Source organism: Nomascus leucogenys, chromosome X, assembly GCF_006542625.1.
Source record: "Nomascus leucogenys isolate Asia chromosome X, Asia_NLE_v1, whole genome shotgun sequence".
NCBI classification, from domain to species: domain Eukaryota; kingdom Metazoa; phylum Chordata; class Mammalia; order Primates; family Hylobatidae; genus Nomascus; species Nomascus leucogenys.
In genome coordinates, this window is record NC_044406.1 from 17,035,020 (window position 1) to 17,048,358 (window position 13,339).

At 41.0% G+C, this 13,339-nt stretch overlaps 1 protein-coding gene across 3 annotated transcripts in view; it reads left to right on the plus strand.

Moving 5' to 3' along the window:
• CDKL5 (cyclin dependent kinase like 5) overlaps positions 1-13,130 on the plus strand; it is a 208,295-nt gene extending 195,165 nt beyond the window's left edge. For 2 of the 3 annotated variants that reach the window (XM_030807633.1, XM_030807634.1), the window contains exons 17-19: positions 1,460-1,582; positions 2,708-2,827; positions 5,877-13,130. In XM_030807633.1, the coding sequence (XP_030663493.1) occupies positions 1,460-1,582; positions 2,708-2,827; positions 5,877-6,263 (630 nt within the window). In that variant the 3' untranslated portion in view covers positions 6,264-13,130. The remainder of the gene's footprint in view (positions 1-1,459; positions 1,583-2,707; positions 2,828-5,876) is intronic. The other variant, XM_003261114.2, reaches the window with a different exon arrangement.
• Positions 13,131-13,339: the final 209 nt, after the last annotated feature.

Consider the following 13,339-nt stretch of genomic DNA (forward strand, 5'->3'; position numbering starts at 1 on the left):
CAGTACAGCCTTCCAAACCTCAGAGTCCTAAGCCTGACATTGGGTTAACTCTGCCTACTTTGAATGAGCATTTAAACAGTTAATTGTTTTTCACTTTCTAGAACTCAGGAAAAAGAAACTACATAGAATAAGCTTCAAAAGATTTAAGGCATTGTGGCCTTTGCATAAGATTCCAAAAGAATGAAAATCTGATGCCCAGTGTACATAGAGATGCATGACATGTTAAAGCTGAGGTGGATCCTAAATCTAGTTGAATTTTTTTATTCACTAGTATAGGAACTGAGCCCAAGCAAGTTGTGTGCTTGCTTCAAAGCCCAAAAATCACATAATCAATTGGGAGAACCAGAACTGCGTTCTCCTAAATACCAAGTCCAGGCTCAATTTATACCATGGACCTGCCTCTGTGGAGAGCCTTTAGGAGCTCTCCTCTGGCCTCTTCAGCGATGCAAGTTAAACTCTTCCTCAGGGTTCCTGTCATTGGAACAAGAAAATTTATGAGATGTTTTACTCAAATCTCTTTTTACATATACCCTTAAAAGATTACCTAAATACCTGAATACCTTCATAGACATTCTAGTTCTCTGACAATTGAGATATCCTAAACAGGGAAAAGTGGTGCCAAAAAAAATGATTCTGTATTGTAAAGGTGCCTGCTTTGACTCAAGCAAATCTGGAAGCTGCCTTGGGAAATCTGGCTTTGGTTACATATCCAGAGTTACATAAGTCCTCAGAGCATATGGTGACTTTGCCAACTTGGTAATTGTATCCTAGTTAGTTAGTATCTCAATTTGTGATGATGCTTCCATTTAAATATTGAAATTTCTGTTTCTTCCCTTTGAAAACCAGTATTCTGAATTGTGCTAGATGTTTTCCATTGGGTAAATATTTCTAGCAGTACAGAACAAGGCCTCTTACTCAACATTAGTATCCCACCACAGTGATCAATACCTCTTCCTAGTGATGTTTTCAGGCTTAAAAGTTGACCAAATTCGAGAGGGTTTCCAATATGTTGGGATTTTTTTTCTCCTAATAGGCAAATTACATGGTAGATTTTTTACTTGCTGAAGTCCTCTCTAGCAATTAGGAGAAGATTGAAGTTTATCAGTAGCTCTTTAACACAGTTCTTTATAATCATATTTCTGATAGTAAAAATTATTTGTTTTGTAAGCTTAATGTGAGTAGGTGTGTCTAGGTCTCTCGGCATTCCTACTAGAGGTATTGATCATGATCTCACATTATATACTTAGAAGAAGTTTGTGCTTGTCTCGAATTTGCATTACTGACATCTTCACATCCAGGTGAGAATTGGCACAGAACCTCTATAGATGCACAGCACCGAGATTCTTTCAGTGACTGTTAATATTTAGCAATTTGAGGGCTTCCAAGGGCTAGTAGTTTCAATAAGAGCACTTTTTTTTTTTTTTTTTTGCAATTAGTTTATTTGTATCTTATATTGCAGACAGATTCCACCAACGGGGAGAATCCAAGCATCAAGAAATCCCTCTTTCCTCTTTTTAATTCAAAGAATCATTTAAAGCATAGTTCTTCTTTGAAAAAGCTTCCTGTAGTCACTCCACCCATGGTACCCGTTTTTATGTATGGTAGCCCTGAAAACTGCTCCAGTAAACTTGTTTTACTGATGACAACAGCATGTCTTATTTTCATGAGGTCATATTCTCTTTATGCTAGTTAAGTACGTGAGCCAGTTCCATAAATTCACTGGAATATAAATTCATTGCCATTCTTCTGAATCAGTTGAGAAAGTTGAAGCACAAAGTCTATTAAGCAAACAAACTAGTGAAAGGCTAGTTTGTCTTGTCTGATTAGCCAGTTATGGGCAGATAACATTTATAAAAGCCTGTATTTTATGTAAGGAATTCTATTAACATTTACAGTTAACAAATGTCTTTGCATTTGACTCACAGAGTTTGTTAACACTTGATTGGCAATTTGTCTTTTTGAAGCCAAGTTGAATTGACCAAATTGAATGAGCTAACAGGCTCCTTGAAAAAACAGCTTGTTTCCTTGTCTGGCTTGAGCTTTTGCTGGTCAGTTTAAAACCAGGGCTTTTGCTTGGCATTTGACATTACTCTTCTGTGTTCACCAAACTGGTGAATAGAGCAATTGCATTCATCTGGAATTTGTGGCACAGATTTCCAGCATTTCTCTAGTACGTAATGATAGATCCAGGTATATCAGACAATGGTTTGAGAATATGATCCAAACCATACTTTCTCACTTTGCTATCCTTGAAAGCCTACCAGACTTCTTTGGTACTACCAAATACAGTGTTTGGATCATTTTCCCAGCAGGAAAAAATTTCTGTTTTATTGAACTGGTTCATAACCTAACTGCAATATGGAATGAGGATACGACAGCAATTCCTGGTACAGCCCAATTTAACTGCTCTCTCTTACAGCGAATAAAACTAACAGCATGGGAATGCTTTAAGGGTTGAGGTTTAACAAAGCTGCATGACATCTGCCAATTTTTCCTAATGCAGGGAAAATTATTAAGAGGGCAGAAGAATTTAACTAGCATCACTTGCATTGTGAACATTGGGAGAGATTGGGGTTCTTTTTTTACTGGGTTATTTGAGTTTTGGTTTGGTTTGCTTTTTAGTTTGGTTCTCCTCTTGGGTGTGGTTGCATATCTTAATTAGGCTTATCAGTGTGCTTATTGAATGCTTGTCCATATTTTGCTCTAGGTACCCAATTCCGACAGCCCTGATCTTCTTACGTTGCAGAAATCCATTCATTCTACTAGCACTCCAAGCAGCAGACCAAAGGAGTGGCGCCCCGAGAAGATCTCAGATCTACAGACCCAAGTGAGTGGATCCTGCAGCACTCTTAGACTCTCCAACTCTCCAGTAACTGTCCTGAGGAGCGGGGAGGGCATGGTAGAGAAAACTTAGCTTCTCAATGTTACAGTAAGGCTGAGCACCTCCTCAAAATAGACCCTCAGTTATAGCCAGATGTATCTTGTGAGCCAGGATGAATCTTGCTTCAGTGACCCATGTTCTACTGGGAAAGATGCAAGCTTCCGTTAGCCTTCACCTAGCTGGAGGCAATTGAAGATGTAGTCCCAGCCCACAAATACAGCCCAGGAAAGAGCTGAGCTGTGTTAAAGAACCATAATTCATGGTAAAAAATGAGGCATGCCATAAGATTTCAGGCAGGATGAACACAGATGGTGGGAAGATTAAGGTTTCATTAAAAGTAATAGCATACAAATTGAAAGACAGGTATGATAAGTTTTCTTGAAAGAACATTTCAACTCCTGAAATCCATACTATTTTTGACAGGAAACAGGCAAACAGTTACATTAGGAACTGCATATTAGACTGTATTACATAGTCACATTTATCTTCCATAATGGAGGAATAAGAAACTGAATCAGTAAATTTTTCAGGTATCTGAGGTTTATCTCCTTTAAACAACTATTTTGGTTGGAAATTTTGTAATGTATCTTTTCAGTATCCCATAATGAGCATTTGTTTTTTGATATTGAGTATTTTATGAATCCTTTATTCTTCTGCACTATAATTTCTGACAATCCTACAGAGCTTTTGAGGCTATAGGATTACTTGTGTCTGTGATTTCTTGTGTCACAGATTTCTATGATTGGGAGAATGGACTACTTTTTTTTTCTTTTTTTTTTTTTGAGACAGGGCCTCACTCCCATTGTCCAGGCTGGAGTGCAATGGTACAAACTCGGTTCACTGCATCCTTGACCTCCCTGTGCTCAGGCAATCCTCCCACCTCAGCCTCCCAAGTATCTGTGACTACAGGTGTGCACCACCACACCTGGCTAATTTTTCGAATTTTTGGTAGAGACAGGGTTTCGCCATGTTGCCCAGGCTGGTCTCAAACTCCTAGGCTCAAGCAATCCACCTGCCTCTGCCTCCCAAAGTGCTGGGATTACAGGGATGAGCCACCATGCCCAGCCTCTGTTTACTCTTTAACTGTAAGCTGTTGCATAGAACTGCTGACGGAAGTTCCCCATATTCCCATTCTATTTGCCCCAGCCATTTATATTTTCTGCTTCCAACATAATATAAGCTGGGGGTGGTGGAAGCATAGAGAACCAAATATCCAAGTTTATTGGCTATGTATGCAAACTAAAGAGACAAGCCTCTGAGTGAGGGCCTGCTTCTCTATTCCCAATTTCAAAACAAAACAAAAAGAATAGAGAGCTTTAGAACTTTCTTTGTGAAACCATTTCTTTTACCAAGAAGCTCTTTCTCTCTCTCTCTCTCTCTTTCTTCTCTCTTTCTTTCTGGCAGGGTCTTAATCACTCAGGCTGGAGTGCAGTGGCAATATTATGGTTCACTGCAGCCTTGACCTCCTGGGCTCAAGCCATTCTCCCATCTCAGCCTCCAGAGTAACTGGAACTACAGACACACACCACCATACATGGCTAGTTTTTAAATTTTTTTATAGAGACGGGGTCTCGCCTTGTTGCCCAGGCTAGAAGCTCTTTTCAAATAACTTTATAGCTCTTGCTGAATGCAGCTTATTGTAATTGCTTGATAGTTACATGTGGTCAAGGCTATAAAAATCACCAGGAGTCTCATCGTGTTATACCAATTTAATTATTTTTAAAAAGCCACTTTTGAGCACTTAGAGTGTACAGTGTGCTATGCTACCTCCTGTAGGGGGCACAAAACTTTCTTGGGAAGACTTCGAAATGATGACGGAGAATACTTTCCCCTGAAACGATATCTACTTGAGTCAATTCTGAAGCCATTTACCTTGGGTTTCAGTGCCTAGTTCCTTCAAATCTTGTAATGTTCCTTGAGTTTGTCAACATTTTATTCAAACTTTGCTGAGCCCTTAAATGCATGTCCCTGATACCATGACATTTATAGCAAAGGTACTCTGAGAATTGGCCCCAGAGGGGCCCCAAGGCTAGGGTTGTAGCCCAAGTGGCCAAGTCCAGCAGTCGTGATTGGCTGTGAATTTCCAAGTGCTTTCCATGTCTCTTCCGAGATCGAGGAAGAGGAGATTGAGCCATCTTTCATCGTTCAGGAGCATGAGGCTCAGGAGTTGTCCAGTGAGCAGACGGCTCTGAGGCTCTTCCCCTCTGCCCTGAAGTCAGTCTCCCTCCTTGATGCAGCACCTGGGGATGTCCAGCTGCACCGTAGACAGACAGGCAGGGTGGACCACTGTAAGCCCATGTTAGGAATTGAAGGCCTCCTGTGAATTAATTCTTTAGATAGTTCTGGTGGGGTTTTGCATATTTCTTTGTGCTTTGCATTTTCAATGCCCAAATGTTACCCTCCCCCTCTCAAAAACAAACAAACAAACAAAAAAAAGTGCAGCAAGGGAACATTTGAATTTTGCAATATCGAGAGAGGGAAATTGGGGAGATAAGAACGAAAAAGGCTATACGACTTGGAGTTGAGTACATTGCTAACTAAAACATGCCGTATTTTCAGCTTCTCTTGCTGCTAGATATGGCTGTGTACCTAAGTTCTAGCTGGTAAAATATAAGTGGAAGCATTTTGTGGAGTCTTTGGGAAGTCTTCTCAAAACAGAGAAACATACACCTTTTGCTTTCTCCTTCCTGCTGGTTGAAGCATGAGATCCCCTGGTTAGAGATAGGATGCAACCAGGTAGATGAGCCTGGGCCTTTGATTGGCTGCCATGCCAGCTCTATATGTCTTATCTAGATTTCTAGGCTTTTCCATTAAAGAATAATACAATCTTGTTTGAAAAAAGCCCAAAGAACAGATATGGCTGGACCGGCTCCTCCTTGCACATGCTTGCCCTTCCTGGCCACGCCCACTCACCTCACGTCTAAGCCCCCTTCCCTCCCCAGCCTTATGGTCGCTCTAACTTGAATCCCGTGTGCATTCTCATCCTTTCTTTCAGAGCCAGCCATTGAAATCACTGCGCAAGTTGTTACATCTCTCTTCGGCCTCGAATCACCCGGCTTCCTCAGATCCCCGCTTCCAGCCCTTAACAGCTCAACAAACCAAAAATTCCTTCTCAGAAATTCGGATTCACCCTCTGAGCCAGGCCTCTGGCGGGAGCAGCAACATCCGGCAGGAACCCGCACCGAAGGGCAGGCCAGCCCTCCAGCTGCCAGGTCAGATGGATCCTGGTTGGCATGTGTCCTCTGTGACCAGGAGTGCCACAGAGGGCCCTTCCTACTCTGAACAGCTGGGTGCCAAAAGTGGGCCAAATGGGCACCCCTATAACAGAACAAATCGCTCACGAATGCCAAATCTGAATGATTTAAAAGAGACAGCCTTGTAATTTGTGCTGGTAGGGGGGAGGGGTGGACAGACAAGCCAGTGGGGAGGGGTGGGAAAGGGTGGGCTGGGCTTGGGGCATGGGCCGGGCCAAGTGGTGAGCCAATATTTTCAGCTTTATGAAGGTGTGTGCAATATTGCATGTGTTGGGGCCGTCGAGCTCCTCGCGGCCACAAATGCTAGTCAGGGATCTTAGAGCCACAGGAGTTCCTTAGGGATCGCCACTCCCCACAGGTCTTGTGTGAGAATAGATAGAGTGTGCCACTGAGGAAGAAGAAATTCTTGCCAGTTTCTCCCCCTTACATTCCAGCTTTAGTGCAATCTCTGTTGAACTTGGGAACGCCAGGATGTGTCCTGGCACTGCAAGGGATAGGAAAGTCGTGTTGACCGATGCCCTTACTACATATTTTTTTCTGCCTAGATTAAATGTGGGGTTTATTGTAATCCAAGAGTATCCCTTTGAAGGGTTAGCAGATGAACTGTATGTCTTAAATTGTTTTCTAAACTTCCATATTTGATAGGATTTGTAACATTTATTTATAATTAATATTGTACTGTTATAATCATATCTTTTATGTTATAATGTAAAGTTATTTTGAGCTGTTTGAAACATTGTGAAGCAGTGGGACAGCTACAGTAGTTTCTATAAAAACTAAACAGTAACATTTATATATTGCATCAGGAGTATTTTATTCTATATATAAATATATATATGGTAAATCTGTTTTATAAATATATTCATTTAAAGAAAGTATCGTTATGACACTATCTGCCATATTTTTATACATTTGTGATATGAAGTGAGTATTATACTTCTAATAAAGGGAGTTGAATTGTGGCTACACGTGACTGTAACAGTATGAACCTTGCTCAACTTTTAGGCCCCAGCAGTAGCCTCTAGACATGATCCTTGGTAGCAGACGAGATGCAGCATCTCTTTCCAAACCTGCAGGGGTAGAAAGTCAGATAGGCCAGTGAGAATTCCAGCAGGCCTGGTTTCCATCCTCACACACTTGGCTCCAGTTTGTGTCCAGGGATGTTACTTGCACACAGGGGAGAATAGATTGAGGCATTACTTGTGGGTCTTTGTAGAGAGAATGTGCTCTTCCACTTAGCATTAGTGTAGAGCGTAGACCAAAGATTTGCCAGTGAACATTCCTTGTGAGATCATAAGAGGTACCTGTCTGCAGATCTTGCAAACCAGCTCTATGCTCCTGAATATTGTCCACTGTCCCGGAGACTCTTGGCTGATGGGGTGTGAGATATATGTGTGGCATTTCTATTTCTGAATGCCTTTTTTGCTATTGCTCTCTCCAATACCATATTTAAAAGGCTCCTGGAGCAATTCCAGATGGAGAAAAAATTACTCTATCCATTTTTTTCTTCCTGGGGCTGTCCACTTACGACAAGATTTTCATGCACACCTGTTACACACACAACCCCCACCAGAACAGGACCTACCTTCCCCTCATTTGATCTCTTCCAGCTCCCAAGTTACTCCCAAGTATCATCAAACCCTTTGGCCGTCAAGTGTTATCCTCCCATGCCTCTGGGTCATCCTTGAGGGAAGTCACCTCAGCACTGTCATCTATCAGTAGTAGTAGATTTTTGGAAGTAGTCTCTTAGCAATAATACTTTTAAAGGTCCCTCCCACCCCTCAAAGAGATAACTTCTCAGTATTTATTACTTGTCCTCAAATTCTGAGTGTCAGCCCCTGCATCAAGTCAGCTATAATCGAAATGTGCTGTTACTGTTAACCCTCCCCCGAGATTTTGAGAATCATAGCTCTGATGATTATGAAGATTATAAAGACTAAGGTCCTAGTTTCCCTGAAGCTTAAATTGTGCACATATTGCATTTTTATATAAATACTATAATGTGTATTGATTATATAGATAGGTCATTTTAAGGTGCTTTTTATTTAATTTTAATAAGTGTAATAGGCACTAAAATGAAACTCGACTGGGTACTATTATTGAAATAATTTGACTCAAACCAACAGTTTTGCATGCTCTTTAGTTCTTTTTCTGTCTTACTTTCACCAGTTCAGTACTGTTTGGGTAGCTCTGAATTCTGGCTTTTCCCAGGCAGCTGCTTGATGATACAAATGAGGTGGACCATCAGCAGTTTCGCCTGGACACTAATGACTCTAAAAGGGTGTGTATTTAACTCTTCTTTTTCATACTAGATCTCTACCTTGTATTCCCCCCTTGCAAACCAGAAACTACACTTTTTTTCTCTGGAAAGACTTCTCACTGTGCTATGCGCTTAGGAACTGCACGGTCCCGTTGCCATGCTGTGGCATTCGAGGCTCGTTGTCACCTAGGGGCTGGTTTCCCATGTTGTCATCCTTGCTAACACTGGGATCTCAGATGTTTGCAGAACATTTCTATTCATGATGGTTCTTCAAAGAAGGGCTAGAATATTTGCCTTCTACCTAGAGCAAAGTAAACCTAATTGCTGAAGAGTCAATACGTACTTTTTGTACTTTCCCAGATTTGAGCCAGAAAATACCTACAGATATCTACAAATGTTTTCAACCAGTGTTTTCGAGGTAGCTCTTTAATCCTCTTCTCAGCTTTTGTCTGTTCTGACTTTTCATCCAATAAGCTGTAAGTGAACTACAATCTGCATTTCTAGCATGCAATTCTCTTCCTGCTCACGGAGGGGGATGAAAAAGTTTTCTCTCACACCTAATGGGCCCTCTTTTAGCCTTTAACTGTTGTTTTCCCCTCTTGATGAAGAATTACTGACATCACAAAGATTGCCATCCGTGGTAGAAAGGACTTGATTTAAAGTCAGACAAATTTGCCTTTTCTTTAGGAAGGGGAATTCATGACATCCATGTCCTATTATCGGCCGTAACTTCCTAAAGAAGAAAAAGGGTGAATGAAAGCTTATGTTACTTTTATGAAAGTATCACTGATCTCCTTTGGAAAAGAAACTCTGCTTCACTGTTTTTCTACCTTTATTTCTCTGCCGTCCTCATTTTTCCTCTCTAAAGTTCTAAATACACTTTAACTGAACCTCATTTGGTCTTGCTCTAAAATTTAGCCTCTTTCTAGAGCCCAAGACCAAAAGGTAGTGCTTCATGCTGAGGGGCTCAAGTGAGCTGACTCTACAACTGTGGTTCTCACCTAGGGGCAGATTTGCCCCCAAGGGCACATTTGGCAATGTCTGGGGACATTTGGTTGTCACAGCTGGGGGTGATGGTATGCTACTGGCATCAAGTGGTTAGAGGCCACGGATGCTACTGAACACCCTGCCATGCACAGGACAGCCCCCCCAAACAAACAGTGGTCCAGCCCCAAGCACTACTAGTGCTGAGGTTGAGAAACCCTGCCCTACACCATCCCAAGCCCACCAGTCTGCAGAGCTTGGCTCTGGCCTTGTTCTGTCCAGGCTACAGTACTGCAGGTGTGAATTCTTCAACATCACATTCTCTTAAGAGTCTTCGACCACTATTCCTGAATCCTTGGAACCCTATTGTTCGTTTCCATTGTCTTGGGCCTGCTAAAAGGTGCATACTTTGGAAGGAGACCAGAGTTACTTTGTAGGTGTTGGAGAACTTAAATTCTAGGTTAGCATCCTTAGAAAATCTTTCATAGAGCCATGAGGCTTATATTTAGAAGCAAGCAACAGCCTGGCAGATTGGCGTGATTTTTACCAACTGCTCAAAGGCATCCGTGGCTTTTAGCTGTGTCTCCCGAAAGAAAATGTCTTTGTTTTTTATTCAAGTCATTTAATAGCTCTTTACAAATATTAGCATATGGCAGACCAATTAGAAGCAAAAAAGTCCGTATTGGTGGTTGTGATGTAGCTGTTATAGAAGTATTTGTGCTGTATGCTTTGGTTAAATCTGTTTTAAAACATGCTTTAAGATTCACCTTATGCAGTTGTACTTTAATTCTAAGCTCAGAGCTATGCTGTCAGTCTCTAGTCACGCCGTGTATTATAAAGTATGTTGTGGTTGTAGAGTTAGCCAGTTTAGCATGTTCCTAATCTGAGAATTAGTGGACTATACTAGGAAATGCTATCCCATTTTCCCTTTCCAGCCCCTCTTAGTTAAGATCATAGTATCCTCACTTCTTAAACTAGTCTTTAGAGTAAATAAGGAAAAAAGCCATTTATTTTCTTCTAGCCATGTATTATTGAGAATGACTCATAGTGTACAACTTTTTTTCAAAGGCCAGAGGATTACTTTTCAAGTGTGTAGAAAGATCTATCTCTGTTCACCTGGGACCTGGTGGCGACTGAACTCTTTCAGCAAGGGCAATGGCTCAATGTGATTCGGTGCTGGAGCTCAGCTGGGACTCAGTAAATCTGCACGTTCTCTGCTGGTCAGAACATGTTTCCTGGAGAGCATTGCTTTCTATCTAGAAGTTCGTTACCTCCTGCATGATAGTGGGATATTGAGCTCTATGTGGGTTCTAAGATCCACAGACTCATACTTTTGTGAACTTTGGAATGTGGTAGGGTACACTGAACCAAGTCAGAAAATAGTGAAATATTTCCTTGCCTCCTTCAGTTCATCACTAAGAAAGTGTGTAGGCAGAGAAAACTTACTTATGGTTTAAAAAACCACAATTCTGGTTTTTATTGAAAGGGGGCATAGAAAAGACAGTACAAAGGTTGTAAGTGTCCTGTCGCTAATTCCCAGGGCCAGAATCTCACAAGAAGGTCCTCTCAGAGACTTAAAAGCCTGGCTTACAAAAATAACCAGAAACCAAACTTGTAAGCAGTTATGATTTCTTCCTTTTGCTTCTTGACCAGCTGAGATACAGAATATCTTGAGGTCTGGTTCAGCTAATGAAAAATTCTGTCTCAGAAATGATGAGTAAGAAACCATACAAGAAAAAGAAGTCCCTCATCTATCTGCATACACGCGATGTGGGAGAAGTGGGGTGGCTAGGAAACTCTGGGCCTGCTGCCCCCTTCGATTCTTTTTTTTTTTCTTTGTGAATTGAATGTACTATACAAATGGTAGGCTTTCGTGTGAGCCAGTTACTACATGAATCTTCATTTCCCACAGTGGTTTGTTCATTCATCAGCGTTAGGCTTGGTCCTGGCTCCACCTTTCTCCTCTCCGGGCACTGACCCCACCTTTCCATGTATTTACTGTAGGCTATTAAATATGATCATGACCCGCCTTGCATTTTCATTCATCACCTGTTTACTCCCAAATTTAAGGGAAGTTTGTCTCATTTTGCCAGAAAAAAATTGTAATAGTTGGCACGCTGGATTTGTAGGGCCAACAAAATTGTGGCAGTGAAACTAGTTTCACTTCTAAAGCCCTTCATTTCCCACAAGGTTAAGCTCTCGAAACCCCATTTGATCCTTGGTTCCTATTTCGATCCTCCTTTGGAATCTGAAAATCGGTCTCCATGTTGTATGCAGATTAGAAGTTGCCTTGTTCGTTACTCTTCCAACACAGAGTATCAGGGAGAAAGAGGCCTTATCTGTTCCTCCATCCCCCCTGTTTTGACAGACTGCTAAGAATTCCTCAGGACTTCCTTTGGTTGGGGATTTTAATTTCCCAAAAGTCTGATCTGATTTCTTTCAGGGGTAGACAAGCTTGTCCTAGTGCTCTGCTTCAGGTCTTATCAGAAGAAACCCAGGAATAGAAAAGGTAGATGCCTTGACTTTTGTCCCTGTTGTGGGGACTAAAGTGTTTATTGCCAGAATTGTCAAAAGCTCCAGTTCAAACTCTGTAGAGTTTCACGGAAAAACAAAACAAAAAAGATGCTTATCGTCCCGGAGAATGTGTAAGTTCTCCAGCATGGCTTAGGTTTTCCAAAATGGAAAGCAAAGCTTGCAGACAACCTGTTTTCTCTAGAGACACACAACGATTCTGGCCCTCAGTCTGTTTCCCTCCCCTTGTTTACTCTTTGGTCACCGATCGAGTCAGGCTAGAGGGGTAATACGGTGATTAAAAGAAGTAAATTCTCACTGTAAACTTGGATTGATTAACAGAAACAATTAAACCAAACAAAATCATTGCCCCAAATTTCTATCTCCAAGAATTGCTTTGTGCCATTTTGAATTCAGGTAGTTATTCTGTATATACTTAGCTAACTATTCAGAGCTTCTTCAATCTCTAGTAAGCTTGAAGGTGGTGTCTGGGAAGACACAGGGCAGGGTGACATTTAGACTCTGTTCATTCTTAAAAATAGGGATAAGCCAGAATGATGTGACATCTAGTATGTGGTAGATGAAGAATCAGTGGAAATTCTTAATTGCACAGACTTTATAATCCATTATATAAAGTGTAATTCCATACTTTTTACTGTGGCAAGGGTGTGATGTGATTGTTAATCTTTTTAATTTTTGAATCCAAACTGAATTTAAAGTGTTGAATACTTAAATCCTCACAAGTGAATTATGAACCATTTGTAAAGTGTTTCTATAACTCTTTGTATCATGTGTTGGTACATCTTATCAAGTTTTTTCTGGCATGTAATTCCATTCTAAACTTATGTAAAATTTCTATTGTTGCTGTAAATATTACACAAATATCTACTCCGTGATAACCTTCATTATCAGCATGAAATGGTTAATTTTTACTGAGCACAATGTATTTTTGAATGGATCTTCCCAAATGTCTTTAATAAAATGCAGATTTTGCACTGACTGATGTGACTGCCAGGCCGTCCCAATCTTGAGCACTGTGGTCCTTCGTGTTTGAACTGCGAACAGCTCCATTTTAGTTCCTTCTTGGGAAGAAAGAATGCATTCGAATTCCAATGAGGGATGATGGACCTTTGAGGTTGTAATCAGTTTAAGAGACAGAAATTAATGTAAAACTAGGCAAATCCTGTAACTTAATGATGTTGATCTTTGTTTTCCTATTTATAAAGCTTTTTTCCCCTTATGGCATTTTGAAAACTTTGGTTTATTTTATACTTGAGTGTTGTCACCTTTGCACGTCGCTAGTCATGTTTGAGGAGGATGGGAAGAGAGGCCAATCTTGTGCTAAGTGCTATGGAGAAAGCAAAGATGGACAGCTTAATAAGGGTTTTTTGATTCTAGAGGAGAGGTGGGCAAGCTTTTCCTGTAAAGGGCCAGATGGTAAATATTGGG